Source organism: Barbus barbus, assembly GCF_936440315.1.
Source record: "Barbus barbus genome assembly, chromosome: 23".
NCBI classification, from domain to species: Eukaryota; Metazoa; Chordata; class Actinopteri; order Cypriniformes; family Cyprinidae; genus Barbus; species Barbus barbus.
Window position 1 is genome coordinate 13,706,878 of NC_136751.1, and position 19,475 is coordinate 13,726,352.

Here is a 19,475-nt window from a genome sequence, read left to right on the forward strand (position 1 = left end):
GCTGGCATATACCTGTGTTATTTATTTATTTATTTTTGGGGGGGTTATATAAACACTTTATTTATGCTTACAAATACTACACACACACACACACACACACACACACACACACACACACACACACACACACACACACACATTAAAAATGACTTCAAATTACAAATAAAAAAATAGTGCAGTTCCAGTTGGTAAATGTGCCAGTTAACTGGGCAGAATGTTAAGCTTTCTTTCATAATAAAGTAGACATATGTAATTTAAGTAGACTAGGCTATATGTTTGTTATACGTTTTCCCTCTTCTTCTAAAATAGCATACTAGCACCACTGTTTACAGGAGCTGTGTCTATACTGCTTGAATATTTAATCTCTGATTCAAAAAACACATGTGCCATGTTTCATTTCTGTGTTATAATTATTTGTAATAATATTTTATTGTGTTGTTTACTCAATCTGTTATATATAGTAGGGCATATTTTCCTTTATGCAATACATAGGCTCCTTGAGGTTTGATATTTGTTTCCACATACACTTTTCAGCCTTCAATAAAAATGTTACATTTAAAAATAGCATCCATAATATCATAAACAGCCTAAATACAATTACAGCAGAACCAAAAGTAAAACAGAAAGCAGTCAAATGTTAGGGGCATCTCCAATACCTCTGCGAAAATATATGTATTTTACAAATTGCTAAACCAGTTTTTTCATTTTTAATTCTAGACTCCACCCATTCCTTCCGTACTCTCACGTAAAGACCAGATTTGCGCCACGGCACGCACAAGGGATCGCACGCACACTCTCAGTCATATCCTAACACACTCATTCAGCTTCTATTTACATTACACACTTCCCTCATACACATAGCGTGCCTGGATGAACTCTATAAACGCAAGCTTCCCAGTCCCCCAGGGCACACTGCCATTAAACAGTGGTCACTCTCTATTAGATTAACATCTATTGGACCAAAGATCCCCATAGGAGCAGAATAAAGCTCTGCCCAGACCTTGCGTGTCTTCCAGGGTTTAGCGAGAGACACATAAGGTCGGGCTTTCGAGGATTTTCTCTAAAAATCCCCCCAAAGCCCACTTGTTTTATTTTTATCACACACATCCTCGCTATTCTGCTGTAAATGCGGGTCAGGCATCACGAAGACGCACAGAGCAGTTGAGCTCATCTGCATTTTTAGACACGATTCGCGATAAAACGACAAGCAACCTAGATTTTACTAACCCATACTGTCGAGGAAGCGAAACATGGGCACGACGATATCTAAGGAGGATCCTTAAATAAATTCTGTTCCGTCAGTTTGTGGGTTGTGTAAATGAATCACGCTCATTCACTCTGAGAATACTCAAGACAGTTCAGTGTTCTATGCTTTACGCTGTTTGCGTAGAAACTCGCGTTGTCATGGTGACTGCGTAACGCTGAAGTTTCACCCTAAAGGCGTGCTTTTCACGGGCAGTGATTTAAACGAATCGAATTCAGCCGTTTTGTAGCAAAATAATGGGTATGTAAATACTTTTTACTTTTTAAATCCGAGCCTTTTCACTAAACTCTTGAAAGCTATCAGACATTCAAAGCAAACGTAGGTTCTCGTGTTCAAGCTAGCTTACATTTGTGCTATTCTGCTAATAGCGAAAGGATTTAAAATGAAACTCAAAGTGATTCCTTTTATTAAAAGCCAAAAGTGTCATCGAGGGAGAGGAAATAATATTATTGCTCTGGTTATATTAGCTTATGTGAGACAATGTGATTTTAGTATCATCGTGATACTATTATGCTACATATTATATATTATTTTAGTTTTTAGTTGTATATTTGACGTTTTAATTTGATTTATGTCTGTATAGTTTTTATTAATTGTTATTTCAGTTATATTTTAGTACATCAAGTTAAGCTGAATGAAAATGGGGAATGTTGCCTCAACAATAATAATTTTATTTATTTATTTATTTAATTTAACGTTGATATTATTTTATATGAGTTACATTTTTAAATGGTTTTAGTTAACTACAATAACTGATAGGTTATGCGATGGCTTGTATTATAGTGTCTCTGTCAGTAAATTCAGTAAAATTAGCATTTGTTCTGTCCTATAGAGGAGATACCTAAGGAGACAGCTGATAAAGAAGAAATGGAGATACACATCCCCTCATACCCCCTACCCCTGGAAATACAGCAGGTAAATAACATTAATTTCAAACATTTTACACCCCCGCTGTGCAGATGTAATTGCATAGGTTCTCAGTTTTTTGCTATTGTACTCCGTTATAATTACAGACACTTCACATCTCTGCATGATAGAGAGGGAAGTTTGATCCTTTGTGATCCGTTATGCTCAGGGGCAGCTGGCGAGAGATATGAGAAGATCAGCATTCATTGTTTCTGATTTATCAGGTGCCTTTGTGTCCTAAAGAGGTCATGTTGCACTGGGTCAGAGGAGGTATATTTTCCAAACCTTTTGTGTAGCGAACACATCAAGACTTTCTACATTTGCCTTTTTTCCGCCTGTATATTTCTTTCACAACTCTGCTACAGGCTTGCTTGTTAAACCAGTTTACCTTTTGTTTTTCACTATTTTAATATATAAAAGCTTGCCAGGGTGACATTGACATGCGGCAGATCAATGTTTTTGAAATGCCAATGATGTCTTTCTTTAAAAGTAATGCAGAGTATGCCTTTTTTTACTTAAAGTCTTTTAACGTATATATTTAAGACTGTCTACCAGGAACATCAGTACTGAAACTCAAGTCACTGAGATACCAAACTACACTCACCAACCTTTTTTTTTTTGGATTAAGTCGTGCACATTTTGCCCTAAGATGCCCTTGCTTTATGAAACAACTTTACATAGGGAGGATCCCATTTAAATGAACTCCTTTTTAGTGTTGTGTTCCGTGTCAGATTCATGGCGTGCCATTCACAGGGTAAATACAAGCTCAAGAAGGCCTATTATTATCCTTGGGCTATGAACAATATATTTAGCTATTTTTGTATGCCTTGTAAAAAGTGTTTTTCACACAAATCATTTTTATAAATAAAGTGAGTTTTACATTTAATAAACACATATACACCTACTCTAACTTCTCTTTTATTGATAAATTCTGACTTCCCTTCATGTTTTTTCCACCCTGGCTTTAACCCACATCCGCCTGTTTTAGGATTTTCAGCCGTTCCTCTATTTATTTTTGATGTTAGCGTGGCAAGTGGCTCCAATGTGACAAGAGAAATGATGGAGATCCTACTGAGACCCTCTCTCTAGCTCTACTGCTCTCTAAATAATGAATGGGACAAAAAACAGCCACATTTTTCTACCTTGGAAGACATGGGGGGGATAATGGCAGCATGTGTTGCCTGTTTAATGGCATGATTGTATCCTCAGCTCCCCCCACGCTGCTCACCCTCTGTGCACAAACAAAACCTTCTCTCATCTCTCACCTGTGCATCTTAGGCTTAGTTTAAGACAAACACTCATCTAGTGCAAAATGCAAGTATAATTTGGCTTTGGTGTGAAAATAACGCGAATAGCTGGTAACTTTATCAGGAACTGCAGTATAAAGCATGTGGTTTAAACGGCAAGAATGATCTTCCACTTTTAACTTAGTGGAAAATTTGCCATCAGATGTTTATTGAGGATGTCTAAAGATTTTTGTTTTCCATCCAGAGCTCCATATGGTGACACATACGTAAACTATTACTCATGTTAAGCCATGAAAATAAGAATAAATGTTTTTAGAGGAAGCATTTCAAGTAGAGACTGGCTCAGACTTTTTAAATCAGAAAATCTCTGATTAAAGTCAAGTCTCAAACCCTTTAATTGTTTTCCTAGTTTCTGGAAATTCATTTTATAATTATATTTCTAGAGATTTGCTTGTTCGTTAAGTCATAAGTCGTGCATACACATTAACATTCAAAAGTTTGGAGTCAGTCACTTTTATGTAGCAAAAACGCATTAAATTGATCAAAAGTGACAGTAAAGACATTTATAATTTTACAACAGTGTATTAAACAGCTCAAGTGTGTGATAATAAGAAATGCGTGTTGAGCACCAATCAGCATTGGAATGATTTCAAGGACAGGAAACAAACCAAATAAGGAAAAAAGAGGTGGGAACACATGACACACACGACAGAGAACTGACATAACTCCCCCCTCCCGGAGCCTTAACAGTTCCACCGGGGAACTGACAGATGGAGGCCAGGGCGGAGCTGGGAGCTCTGGAGGCCATGGCGGAGCAAGGGGCTCAGGAGGCCATGGCGGTGCAGGGAGCTCTGGAGGCCATGGCGGGTGGTCTTCGTGGCCGTGGCCTCGTCCTGGCCACTCCAGCCGGAGCCCTTCTACCCCCGCCCAAAAAAAAAAATTCCATGGGGCAGCTTGGGGATGTAAGGAGCCCTCCGGGGCTAGACACACAGGACAGGACAGTTCACACAGGAACAAGACACTCCACAGGAGCAGGAAGCCCTCCGTGGGCGAGCTCAGAAGATGAGGTCCATAGTGGGCATGACGTGGAGTCAGGGGCGCTCACAGGGTTGCCTCAGGAACCGCTTCCACTTCTGCGACAGGAGGGGCACGCGGCTGGGAATGGCCTCCTCGGCCATGACTAGAGGAGCTGCCTGCCCTCGACGAGTCTCCGTGGACAAGACAAGGCCAGACTGGATTAAAACTGCTCCTGTGGACAAACGACGACTAAAACATGTCTCTGGGGACATGGCACGGCACTCCTGGCTATGATTGGGGAACTGGATCCATGGCGGCGGCCTGCAGGCTTGAGTCAGCGGTGGGCCGGCAGGCTGGGTGAGCTGCGGAAGGCGGCGTGATCTCCCGCAAACGGCGGGCCTGGGTGAACCGCGGACGGCGGCGTGATATCCCGCGAACGACGGGTCTGGTTTTAGCCGCGGGAGGTGGAGGATATCTCCTGCGATCGGCGGGACTTCCTTGCCGCGGGACAGACACACAGGAACAAAACAAAAACTGGAAAAAAACGAACAAAACAAAACGAGGTGAAGGGGCGCCACTTATTGTTTAAGTCTGGTCTTCTGTCACGGTGCACACAGCAGGGAGGAACGAGGTACACGGAGATGAGGATGTAACTCAAAATAACAGTCTTTAATAAAGACATCAAGGAAGGGCAAGGCAAGGTTAACACAGACAGGAAGACCGGGGAGTAACGAGTAGACCAGACGAAATCAAACTGAACAGACTGGACTATAAATACACAGGATAATCATAGATAATTAGACAAACACAGATGGACAAGATTTAACAGGATCACATTAAACAAGGAAAGGAAACAAGGCGGGAACACATGACACACACGATATAGGACTGACAGTTACATAAGAGAATATATAGTAATATATAATTGTTATCATTATGAAATAATATATATATATATATATATATATATATATATATATATTTTTTTTTTTTTTTTTTTTAATTGAAAGTATAGTTTCATGTCTAAAACTCAAAGCTTGAATGAAAAAAGCCACAGCAAAAAATAAGTGTTCTTATTATTTTTATTTCATAAGAACAATGGAAAACAACGCTCCCAGTTTGTATTTCTCTGTGTGCGTTGGGCTGTAGATCAACATGCGGTCAAAGGTGATTCTTCTCAGCCACTGCCCTTCTTCTCCCTCCATGCGAGGAAGTGTGCGTGAAGGCGGAAGAGGAAGGAGGGAATTGGGAGAACTCATCCAGGCGTCAAATTCACCCATGACTGCTGAAGACCATTGTCTGCCCCCTCCCTGCCCCAAGTCTTAGTCTACACCCTCCCCCCCCCACCTCCCCAATTTCCCTGTCAACGGCCATCCTGCTGTCATGTAATGTGTTGGCACTGTGGGTCCAGATGAGAATCTCAGCATTGGCTCATGGTACAGTGAGCACCACGGGGGGTCTTTATTTCCCTGAAAATCCACAAAGCTGCAGTCACGAACCGTCCTCTCATGCTCCAATCACACACCCGCTCGGAAACATAATTTAGAGAAATTAGGGGAAAAAATCAAGGAGAAATTCCTTAGCTGCTTACTCTTTTACGTGATCAGCAGTGTCTGTGACTATTTCATGGGTAGTAGGAGATGAGAGAAGATTAAATACAAAGAAAATTACTCTGGAGCCAGTTGTTCTGGATTCTGGAGACTTAAAAGGATTGTTCACCCAAAAAAAATTATTATTTACTCACAGAGCCATAACTACCATAGTCCTCATGATGTTCTTATTCTGCTTCTTGTTAGGATGACAAAAAGTTTTAAAAGTTCAACTTCGGTCATATATATATATATATATTATGTTTTTTGTGGTCATATTATATTATATATATATACATTATGACCACAAGACCAGTCTTAAGGGTCGATAATTTTGACCCATACAATGTATTGTTGGCTATTGCTACAAATATACCCATGTTACTTATGACTGGTTTTGTTACTGGTTACTGGTTATAATGATATAACATAATAATACGTTATATTAACATAATAACATATAATGATGCTCTTTACATAAAATGACATTTCATAGTAAAATTCCACAAAAGACAATAAAAAACAGTTCATCCAAGTCTTAAAACTATATAAGAGCTTTATGAGATGAAGACAGATTTTAAAGGATTATTTACTAAAAATGTTCCCATCACAGTGAACAACAACTAATGCATTTCTGTTTTTCCTTTTTTATTCAGTGGAAAAAATACAACAGAGGTTTGGAACGACACAAAAGTCAAACAGAATATTTATTTTTGGGTGCACTTTCCCTTTAAAACTGCATATGTTATATTGTTACACATGAGTTCAGGTGTAGTTCTGCCATTTGTCAAGCATCTTTGTGTCCCAAATGATTTAAATACAGAATTATCGGAGGAAATTCATAACAGGTTGCTTTGTGTAACGGTCGGAGGGGGTTTGGTAATTTGTGGAGGTATGTTGAGTGCCTGTAACACTGACCCATTTCTGACACAGGATTTGATGGAGGCAGATGAGAAGAGGGGATGGGTGAGTCGAAAAAAAAGATTAGGGGTCTGTTTTTGAAGACCATGGCACGTAAACTGCTCTTTCCTACCCGGTGTGCATGAGACGATAACCCCTGATGCTTGATGAAGGCAGAAAGGTTCCATTTAAATTAATTATGCCTCTTTCCTTGATAAGACCTCTGCTGTTATTTTCAGCCCCCCTGCTATGAGTCATATGTTTAATTCATCTTGTCCTAGGGAATTGTGGCAAGCGCCATCATATCAATTAAAAAGACATAAAATCTTCTTATTTTGGCTTTGAAATGACCTTAAATGGGAAGTGTGTAATTTCTGCACAACTAGCAGCATTAAAAGGAACTGTAGTCTATTTGTTTTAGCAATTACAGCAACAGTGGCATGATTTGGGAATGCCTGTTTGTCAGACAATGGAAAAAAGAGGACTTATCTGAAGTCATTATTTTTGTAATTTTGCTAATAGCACATAAATTACACACTGCGCCTTTCATTTCACTTTTAAAAACGTGTGACCGACATGACCTGTCAGTCAAATTCTTTCTGAATCTGAAAGTGTGATTTTTCTTTTATTCACTGAAGGTTAACTTTTATATTTTTCCCCTGAGAAGGTATGTAGAAACAGGGCATTTCGTGTCTTGAAGTATTCATCCAGCTCGCTACAAGGTATGTGTGTAAGCATGTGTGTGAGGAGGGCAGTGTGTATGCGTAAGTGTGTTTGAGCGCTAAGCGGATGTGTCAGTGCCAGGGGCAAAGGCCTTCCCGAGGGCCATCACTGTCACGGGAACACGTTCCTACTGGTGGCAGACATCCTCCCCTAAGGCCAGCATGTGCGTGTGTGTTTAAGCCTATGCATGCGTGCCTGTCTCTGAATGCGTGAGGGAGACAGAGCGGGGGGATGAGGGCTTTCAGATTTCGTGCAAATGTTCACATTTCTCTGGGTGGCAGAGGATTGCGTGTCTGTGTGTTTAGACAGTTAGGTAAGCAGGATCACAGACAGGCTTTAACTGAGACGGGGTCAAACTCATAGAGCCTAGTGTTGCATTTGCGTGTATGTGAAAAATCCAGCCATGATCAACATGTGATTGATTAAAGAAAAATTGAGAGAGATTTAAAAAACAAAAATAATTGATGACTTATTTATGAGTCTATGAGCTGATCAGCACAACAGCCAACCTGAAAATAAACACAGAGTTAAGGGGTGAAAATGACTGGTGAGAGATGGGATGATACAAATTCAAATAAATCATTCGGTTTATCCGCTCAGCAAGAGCATCTCTATCACTTCTCTTTTCACAAGCGCTATAATCAGAACGAGTCGCAGACTGTATATCTTTACTGTAAAATGACTGGAACGCACAAGTGCATGCCTGGCCTGCATGAACACATGATCTCTTACAGTAAGTGTAACAAAAACTGAGGCTGCCACAAAAAAATAAAAATAAAGATAAAAATGAAATTGCTGTGTCTCTTCTGTTAATTGTTGCTTGTAGTCACAAACGTAAATGAAAGGGAAACACGTTGCCAGCATTGTGCTGTTCAGATCAAGGTTTAGTGCACTTTGGTGTGCCATTTGCGATGACAGGTCTCTTTGAGTCCAGGGAGGAGTGGCAAGGCTTGGTTGTTTGTCATTCTCAGAAGGTCATTATAAAGCTGCCACTGGATTCAGTGAAGTGCAATGGTATATAGAACTGACTTATATGATTCTTTGATATGTAATCAATGACAAATTTTCGCTCTCTGGACTTCTGGCAGTTTTGCGTTTGTGTACAGTGGTGTTGCTAGGTTTGTGATAGATGGATAGATAGGTAGATAGTTGCATAGATAGATGGGTAGATAATTGTGCGGTAGATGGATAGATAGGTAGATAGTTGGGTAGAAAGCTGGGTTGATAGTTGTGCGGTAGATGGATAGATCGGTAGGTAGATGGGTAGATAGATGGGTAGATAGTTGTGCAGTAGATGGATAGAAAGGTAGATAGTTGGGTTAATAGATGGGTAGATAGTTGTGCGGTAGTTGGGTAGATAGCTGGGTTGATAGTTGTGCGGTAGATGGATAAATCGGTAGGTAGATGGGTAGATAGATGGGTAGATAGTTGTGCAGTAGATGGATAGAAAGGTAGATAGTTGGGTTAATAGATGGGTAGATAGTTGTGCGGTAGATGGATAGAAAGGTAGATAGTTGGATAGATAGATGGGTAGATAGTTGTGCGGTAGATGGATAGATAGGTAGATAGTTGGGTAGACAGAGGGGTAAATAGTTGGGCGGTAGATGGATAGATAGGTAGATGGTTGAGTATATAGATGGGTAGATAGTTGTGTGGTAGATGAATAGATCGGTCGGTAGATGGGTAGATAGTTCTGAGGTAGATGGATAGGTAGGTAGATAGTTGGGTAGATAGATGGGTAGATAGTTGTGCGGTAGATGGATAGAAAGGTAGATAGATGGGTAGATAGTTGTGCGGTAGATGGATAGATAAGTAGATAGTTGGGTAGATAGATGGGTAGATAGTTGGGCAGTAGATGGATAGATATGTAGATATTTGGGTAGATAGTTGGGCGGTAGATGGATAGATAGGTAGATAGTTGGGTAGATAGTTGGGCAGTTGATGGATAGTATTTATAGAGTTGTAACTTTTTAGTTTTAGTTACTTTTTCTTATTTGTAAGTCGCTTTGGACAAAAGCGTCTGCTAAATGACAAAAGTAAAAAAGTAAAGAGTGTAAAGACCATCGACTCTACCGTGCGACTCCACCGGGCAGGGACACCGGCAAGGGATAGTAGTAGCTTTTTATTTAATTTTTTCATTGATATGTTTATTATTGAAATGTTGTTGTTATATGCATGTGTTAATTTTATTTAATTTCTTTATTTTCTTAAATATGTGGGTAGATAGTATTTATAGAGTTGTAACTTTTTAGTTTTAGTTACTTTTTCTTATTTGTAAATCGCTTTGGACAAAAGCGTCTGCTAAATGACAAAAGTAAAGTAAGTAAAGTAAAGATAGATGAGTAGATTGGTAGATGAGTAAAAGGATGGGTAGATGGATCAGTGGTAGAAGGATGATAGGTCGGTAGGTGATAGATGGGTAGAGCGCTAAGCGGATGTGTGGGTAGGTAGGTGGGTAGATAGATAAATGGGTAGATGAATGATGGATAGACAGACGGGTGGATGGATGGATGGATGGATGGACAGATGAATAGATGGGTAATAGCAGATGGGTAGACAGATTTGTGAATATTTGTGATAGGTTGACTATGTTTATATTTGTTTTTGTGTTCAGATGGATCGTTCTGAGAAGGCCTGCCGTTACTGTGGCATAAGTTATTTGATCCTGCACGAGTTCCAGTGCCTGCAGGAGCGTTTGCGGAAAGTCGAGAGAGAGCTGGAGCAGGAGAGAGGAAGTGTGGAGAGAGAGAGAACCCTGAGAGAGGAGCTCCAAGAAGCCTACACTCATCTAGAGGAGCTGAAAGTATCTGTGCTTCAGCAGGATGAAATGTGAGTCTCAGCCTTAGATCAATAAGATATGTGCAGTCGTGGAACTGTGACTGATGATACAATGGCCAACTTTTTTAGCAATGCTGCCGGGCAACTTTGGGCAATGTTGCCATCAACGGGCAACAAGGTAAGACACAGGGCCCACAACCGATCTAAAATATCCATATAGAAATTTGTTACCCATTCTCAATGGGAAAGTGCATGCTCAAAAAACGTTACCTGGCAGATTTGCTCAGAAAGTTGCCCCGTGTATCATCAGCCTTACATGAACATGAAACAATATAATTTTAGCAAATAAATGTTTTTTTCTAAAAAAAATTATTCTAAGTTCTAAGTTCTGCTTTTTCATTGGTGCTCTCTACTTACAGTACATCATTAGGCCCATTAGTTTGCACACATACTGCATCCATGGAGCATGAGATACATTTTGTTGAATTTCATTTTGATGGGATACATTATTCATCTGGTGCATGAGCCGTCTAGTGCTAAATCCCCAAAGTATTATTTATGGAGAGGTCAGCTTCCGATTTTCTCCCATGAAACTCTAGCATTATAGCAGGTTTTGGACTGGCAGTCACCACTCACATTTTCTTCAGAAAGTGTAAAAATCTTCTGTCTGTCGTCCCACTGCAGTAAACCATCAAAGAAACTTACGGCAAATAGAGAGACTTCTTACATCAAATCCCATCTTCCCCTTAAAAGTGTATAACCTGTCAGTGCTGCAGAGGAACTATGATTTTATACCACCTATTTTCCTCATGCTTCTCTCGGTGCTCTTTCTGTAACCCGCTGCAAAGTGGTTAAGCACCGATAGGCCAAAATATATGAATTCACTGATGTAGAAAATCTTACACCCACTGCATAACATACATTCAGTTCTTCACTTCATACAGCATCCACCCACCGCTTACCTAAAGCATTTATGGTGCTACAGTTTGGATTTACACATCATCCTACCCAGTCAAACTAGTTAGGGAGTCAGGTTCTGACTAAAAAAACTAATATTAACATACTAGTCATCTGGTTTACAAGCATATGTGACCCTGGACCACAAAACCAGTCATAAGTTGCACAGTTATATTTGTAGCTGAGATATTTCTGGTATTTCTGCTGTAATGACAAAGCTGCTTGTTTTCAAACTTTTTGTTTTCAAACTGTTTGGGAATCCCTGCCCTGCAGGACCTTAGTAGACCCCTCTCATCACCGTCCCGGGGAATCCAGGCCCCTGATTTGTATGAATACACGTGTGAGTCTGATTACTTTATGTAGATCTATTTGCATAGATGTGAATAGTTCCTCATTCCTTGAGTTTCTTAGCTATGGTTTCCCTCGTGAGTCACTATGGGAGAGACATGCATGCGTACTTCTTCTCTTCCAGCTGATGTGAATGCCAGGCATAATTATACCACCACAGCAATCAGAAATAAACCTCTCAACACCTATGCCTCCGGAGCTTAGCACAGACAGAAATTCAGAGAATGAGGAGAGAGGTGCAAAGCGAGTGTGTGATTGTGGATCCTATTTCAGCACTCTCTACCGCTGTTGCTGATAATAATAGCAGGTTGTGTTGTCCGTGTAAGCTCACGAGAAAAACCAAACAGCACAGCACTCGTGCTTTTAGATTGGCTCCCGCTGATTCATTCATACCCAGCACATTCCAGACCCGACACGACAGAGCAGTGGGCATATGTGTGCGTGCTTGCTAGTGGCATGTGGTGGACTTCTGAAATGAGGACGCAAAGTCACAACTCTGTTTGTTAATCCATTGTAAATGTTAGCTGCATTTTCTAGGAGGGTATGATGATGATGTTTTTGAGCAGGATAGTGATGTGTAATTTTATATATATATATATATATATATATATATATATACGAGCTGGGTAGTAACTGATTTCATGTAATCTGGATTACGTAATCAGATTCCAAAAATGAAGTACTTGTAATCAGAGTCAGTTACATTTTAAAATACACGTAATAAGACTACAGTTACTTTTTTTATGGATTACATGATTATATATTATTCACACAATAGCAATACATTTTTCAATAAATTAATTGTTTTTCCCTAATTTCTCTTTTTTATCTTTTAAATGTTCCTTTATAAAATAGCCTACCGAATATATACATATTATATATGTATATAGTCCAGTTTTGTGGACTATATATTTTGTGGATATTCACACAAAGATCAGTCATTAGTCGGGTGGTGACAGCGTTTGACCACTGGATTTACAAAAAATAATTTCAGGTTTAAGAAGGGTTTCACCATTGCATCAACTACTGATGAACACATTCATTTTTATTTGAATTATTACTCTGTAGGTTTTTTAACCATGTATTATTAATCATAACTAATAAAAATGCACATATTCACATTATGTCTTAGTTACATGCAATGCAGGCATTCCAAAGCTTTTTGCCATCTAATCCTTATTCACCAAATATATTTTCTTTAAGTACCCCTGACATTTTAAAATAAATATTTCAATAATTAAGTATCACATTTGGATGGTCACGGTTTCTTTGATGTTGATTAATGATCACATGGCATAGAGGTAAATAAAAATATTTCATCTTTTGTAGTCGGCTAAGTGTTTCATTTAAAACAAAGACTATAGAAATACAAAGACGATTCACTCCTATAATTATGAATGGGAGAAACTGCAACGCGCAATATGGAGGAATAGTCCCAATTTTCCATAGAAACCTTGGGCACGTTCAAGCTCAACGGCTTTCCGGGTTGAACCGGGTTGAATTAGTTTCCTGGAAACGGTGTGCAACAGAGTTTGAGATACGTTTTCTCATCAGGTATTAAAGAGACAGCTTGCACAATGGGTCCAAGTAAAGTCGTTTACAAATGTGTCCGCTGTAGCTCGGTATACGCAACAATTTAAGATATTAGAAGGCATGTTTGTTGTAAGAGTTTTATAGTAACAATAAAGCATATCAACATGATGATGTAGTTGTTTATATTTTTAGCTTCATTACAAGGCAAGTTTATTTATATACCAAATTTCATACACAATTAAGTGCTTTACATAAGAATGGACTGCAAGGGCAGTGACTGTAACATCGAGCATATTTTTCAGTATTAAACACGTATTTATACCGATTTCATCAGGCTCCGAAAATTCTTCAAAAAGAACACAAAGAATGGCCTACTCAGCAGCCATAGCTGCAACTCTTGCGTCATCAGAACAGGGTGTTCAACGCACCACCGTTTCTGTTTAAAAAACATTTTGCAATGTTTTGTTGGGGCTGAATGCACTCCATTTGGCTGGCTCACCACTTACTGTGGGGATAGTTGATGAGGAATCCTGCTATCCTCCAGTATCCGCCACACCAAAGTGTTTGCACATTATGTCTGGAGTTATTCAAGTCACGTCAGAATCTACGGAGCCTGCTCATGTCACGCCAGTCAAACCAAGGGCTGCTAACGTCATGTCTGCTATGTCAGAGCCTGCTAACGCCATGTCTGCCACGCCAAGGCCTGCTAACATCATGTCTGCTACGGCAGAGCCTGCTAATGTCATGTCTGCTATGCCAAAGCCTGCTAACGTCATGTCTGCTACTCCAGGACCTGCTCACATGCCAGTTAAGTCAAAGTTTACTCATGTCATGTCTACCAAGTCACAGCCTGATCACATCATGTCTGCCAATGCAGAGTCTGCTAACGTCATGTCTGCTACCCCAGGGCCTGTTCACGTCACGCTGGCCAAGCCAGAGGCTGCTCACGTCATGCCTGAGCCTCATTGCAAGATGGCTGCCACACCTGAGCCTCATCGCAAGATGGCCGCCACGCCTGAGTCCTCGGCCAAGATGGCCGCCACACTTGAGCCTCATCCCAAGATGGCTGCCATGCCTGAGTCTTCGGCCAAGATGGCCACCACGCCTGAGTCCCCGGCCAAGATGCGGATGCGGAGCTTGGGCCAAGACGGAGAAAACTGATAGCTAGTGTGATGGACTTACCACTGTTGTCGGTGAGAGCTGCAGGCATCCCGGTGGCATCAGCGCTCTCAAGCCCCGCCATCTTAGAGGTCCTGCCACCCTCTGCTGCCCTTCCTGTAATGGCGGTCGCCATTTTGTGCGTGTGGGCTGCACACTGCACTCCTGAGGCCTCTCCTGTCCACGAGTCTGCTCCTGAGGCCTCTTCTGTCCACGAGACTGCTCCTGAGGCCTCTCCTGTCCACGAGTCTGCTCCTGAGGCCTCTTCTGTCCACGAGTCTGCTCCAGAGGCCTCTCCTGTCCATGAATCTGCTCTAGTGTCTCCAGAGGTGGCGGCTTCTGCTGCAGAACCTCTAGAGGAGGCCTGGTCTACTGCAGAACCTCCAGAGTTGGTGGCGCCCACTTATGAACTCAATGTCTGTCATGTCACGGCCACTGAGGTCCCTGCTCTGCCTGCCCCGCCATGGCCCCCTGCTCCGTCATGTGTCTTGTCCCCATTGGTTGGTTCTTGTCACGTGACCCTCATTGTTTGTTAATAGTAGCCATGTCCTTGCCTTTAGTTCTTGTCATGTATTGAATGTATTAATCCTGCTGTCGGTGAGTGTTTAGTTCTTGTCAGGTTAAGTTAAGTGAAGTCTTTGTTCATTTATATTTTGGATTGCACTTTGTTTTATAATAAATCTGCACTTGGATTCTCACTACACTTGCCTCAGTGGACTATCATTACACTGGGTTGCTTTTGCAATATGTTTTGGGTCATCGTCCATTTGTACTATGAAGTGCTGTCCAATCAACTTTGCTGCATTTGGCTGAATCTGGGCAGACAATATCCCTTCAAAATTCGTCCAGCTGCTTCTGTCCTCTGTCACGTCATCAATAAACACCAGTAGCCCCAGTGCCACCGGAAGCCATGCATGCTCATGCTATCACACTGCTACACCATGTTTCACAGATGATGTTGTATGCTTTGGATCATGAGCTATTAAAAGCCTTCTGCATACTTTTTTATTCTGATAACAGGTTGATCTTAATTTCAGCCGTCCAAAGAATGCTTTTCCAGAAGTGTTCTGGCTTTTTTAGATGTGTTTTTTTTTTTTTTGGCAAAGTCTAATCTTGTTTGCACCTTGTGGTGAACCCTCTGTATTTGTTTTTGTGAAGTCTTCTCTTGATTGTAGACTTTGACAGTGACACGCCTGCTTCCTGAAGAGTGTTCTTCACTTGGCTGGATGTTGTGAAAGGGTTTTTCTTTACCATCCTCTGATCCTCATCCACCACTGTTGTCCTCTGTGAACATCCAGGCCTTTTTATGTTGCTGAGTTCACCAGTGCATTCTTTTTTTCTCAGAATGTACCAAACTGTTGATTTGGCCACTCCTAATGTTCCTGCTATATCTCTGATGGATTTGTTTTGATTTTGAACCTAACAATTGTCTGTTTCACTTGCATGGAGATAGGGGTGTGCGATATGACGATTTTTGATCGTGGACGATAAAAATGTCTCCACGATCTGCTTTTGAAGAAATATCGTAGTATCGCGCTACCGCGCACATTGTCAATTACAGTTCTGGCGCCGCCGTCTCTATATACTGTACAACACGACATACAGCAGTAGAGTTACTCTGACAGGACACTGCACTTATTCGCGATCGCAAAAGTACATTATTTGCATACAAGCCTTGCTGGTTAAATGTTTAATTCGCGCGCTGGTCTGACGTGCGCTTGTTCTGAGCGCATACACCTGAAGCACGCGCACTAAAACGCCTGTCTAACAGCGCCTGATTACTCAACTAAGTTATATTTTGCGCTAATACTGTCAAAACACACAAGGTTTACATACAGACTGAGTTGGTTATCTCTAAAATGAAAGTAAATAGTTAAGAGAGAAACGGATGCGTGCCTGTATATTAGATGCGTGCAGCTCTTAAAGGGACAGGACACTAAACATGCTGTCGACTGTCATTAAAGGGATAGTTCACCCTAAAATTGAATTTCTGTCATTATTTACTCAGTGGAAAACCAAACAGTTGCTGGTCTACATTGACTTTGATAGTAGGAAAGAAAAATCCTATGGAAGTCACTGAGGACCAGCAACTGTTTGGTTTTCCACCTTCTTCAAAATGGCATTTATAAATGTTCAGCAGAAGAAAGAAACTCATTCCGGTTTAAAACAACTTTTGAGTAAATGATGATATAAAAATACAACATTATGACAGAATTGACAGACAGATGACAGAATATTAATTTGTGGGGGAACTATTCATTTAACGTTAACAAAACAACAAAACACAAAGAGAAAAATCACTCCCTATTCTTGACTGAAAAACTTTAATACAGTTGCTTTAGGAATCAGTCTATCTAGTGTTTTATTTTTATATTTGTTCATTCAATTTCATACACTAAATACACCTATTGTACCTGGAAATAAAGCACTGTTTGTTTTATTTGTATATTATGTGTATTTGTAATGTGTATCTTTGTTCTTATTTTTTAATAAGAAAAATAAAATAATGACAAAGATTTTTTATCTTCACCCACTTTGGCCTAAATATCTGCCATGCATCTTTGTCTTTCTAGTTTGGCTGTAATGCTCAGACAACTTGTAAAACCAAAATAGTAAAACTAACAAAGAATCGGGATAAAAATCGTGAATCGTGATATTTCTATAAAAAATCGTGATATGATATTTTTCCCATATCGCCCACCCCTACATGGAGAAATGGCACACTTAGAATCAACTCCAGACCTTCTACCTGCTTATGATGTATTAATTGATGTAAAAATAAGGAACGAATAGCCCATGCCTGTCCATGAAACAGTTTTTTAGTCAACTGTCCAATTACTTATGGTTCCTTGAAAAAGGGGGGAGATACATATTGAAGAGCTGTAATTCATTAAAGGGTTAGTTCACTCAAAAATGAAAATTAGCCTGTTATTTACTCACCCTCAAACCATCCTAGGTGTATATGACTTTCTTCTTTCAGACTAATCTAGTCTGAGTTATATTAAAAATTGTCCTGACACTTCTAAGCTCTATCATTGCAGTGGGCGGGTGTTTCTGTTCAACAGTCCAAAACATGTTAAATAAAGTGCACGCATTTCTAATAAAAACGTGCCTTACACGGCTCCGGGGGGTGAATAATGATCTCCTGTAGCGAATCCATGTGTAGAAAAATATCCATATTTCAAACGTAATAAACACTTTTTTATTACGCCATCTGTCATACGCGGAAGTAGGACGTTGGTGTTGCGTGATTAGTGACGAACGCGGAGAGAGAACAAAACAAAATGCCAGTCATGAATTAGAAGTACAAACTGAGGATTTGTAAAGAAAAATGTTGGAGGATTTCGATATAAGCCAAGAGGAGACTGGTTGTCCTTTGCTAAAGTAAGGAAGCTTTGTTTCTTTTGCTCCTGTAAACAAACTCGTGAGACTAGAATTTCTCAGAGGAGACTAACCCTTTAACCTTTCCTCCAATTTTGATGAGAATACCCTCAAATTAAAGCTCAGAGTGTATTTAAAGCTCATTATATAACTGTAACTTGAATATGTTTTAGTCAGCAGCAGCAGCAGCATCAAAAAACCAAGGCACTGCCTCCTTCAGTTTGACTTGTCATCTATATTTTTCCTTTATATGGTTTAGGAACCTTATGAAAATCTAATGAGCTCAAGGGAGGCAAAAGAGATGGTTTGTTCATCTTCAGAACACAAATTTTGATGTTTTGGATGAAATCTTTGAGCTTTCTGACTCTCCATAGACAGCAACACAACTAACAGAAAGGTAGTAAGTACATTGTTAAAATAGTCCATGACATCAGTAGTTCAACCTTAATTTTATGAAGCTGCAAGAATACTTTATTTGTGCAAACAAAACAAAAATAATGTCTTTATTCAACAAATGCTTTACTCCTGTGTCACAAATATAAAAAAATATCTTAATTTGTGATATGAAGATGAACAAATGTCTTATAGGTTTGGAACGACCTGAGGGTAAGTAATTAATGATAGAATTTTCATTTTTGGGTGAACTAATCCTTTAAATGAGATAAAGGTGTGAAAAAAATGGTTCACAGCTTAATGGTCTAGTGACAAAACCTTTGTTGTTTCAAACAGCGCTAGGCCTAGTTGGGACTTTCGGTTTTGCGACCCGCTAGTGAACCCTTTGAGGTGACACAAAGCAAAACTCAAAGCTAGAGAAAGGAAGCGGCAGATGTGAGATGGCAGTAAATGAGTCGTGGGAGAGAGGGCATGTGGTAGATGCAGATAGTTTAGTGGGCAACAACATCCGTGACAGAGGTGTGAGAATGGCACAGGCAGGTTCCTTTAAAAAAAAAAAAGCCATCAGCTGCTATATGAATAAAATGGCATTCTGATACATATTTTAGAATTACAGCTGTACAGGGACCTTTCAACTAAACAAAATTAAGTTAAATTTGAAGTGTATCATTTTTACACCATTGCCATCAAACATATGCATGCATTTTATGTGTGTATGTGTGTGTGTGGCTTTCACAATGATGTAGATATATCGGGCTGACAGCACTGTATTGGCTTTGGTGGTTTTTCATTTCCTCATAGTGCATCTCTCAGCTGTTGAGACCTTGATATCTTGGTATGTCTTGCACGCATGTTTACCAAATGCTCTGTATCTGCGGTGAGCCTGCTACTTCTCAGTAGCTGCCCAGCAACTACACCAAAAATAAATACATACACATTCTAATTAGGATCTGAAATATAAGATTTGAACGTTTCACAAACACTCATGAATCGAAAGCTTACTTATTCAGATGCCATTTTCTCCTTATCATATCAAGGTGTGAACATGCTTTATTCGATAGTAGATTATTTATATGCTAATGCCTGTTTGCAAGGATTCTCAGTGATGGAAAAGGCTTTTGTTTTTGTGAAATTATGTCTGACAGCTTCAATTAGTTTTGAGATATGAATGTTGAATGGGCCGGGCTGTGCTTAGCTTTGTTCTCACCTTAACTAATGGAGATCGACAGGCCAGCTGTGGTACCTGCTCTTCAAAAATCATCCTAAAATCTTCACATATGT

At 40.0% G+C, this 19,475-nt stretch overlaps 1 protein-coding gene across 3 annotated transcripts in view; it reads left to right on the top strand.

Annotated features, from left to right (window-relative positions):
- Window positions 1-19,475, top strand: part of lekr1 (Leucine-, glutamate- and lysine-rich protein 1) — a 140,198-nt gene that overhangs the window by 712 nt on the left and 120,011 nt on the right. Inside the window, exons 1-3 of one of the 3 annotated variants that reach the window (XM_079374446.1) lie at window positions 1,332-1,504; window positions 2,097-2,179; window positions 10,261-10,475. In XM_079374446.1, coding sequence (XP_079230572.1) covers window positions 1,501-1,504; window positions 2,097-2,179; window positions 10,261-10,475 — 302 coding nt within the window. In that variant the 5' untranslated portion in view covers window positions 1,332-1,500. Of the gene's footprint in view, window positions 1-1,331; window positions 1,505-2,096; window positions 2,180-10,260; window positions 10,476-19,475 lie in introns of those variants that run through there. The other 2 variants (XM_079374448.1, XM_079374447.1) reach the window with 2 other exon arrangements.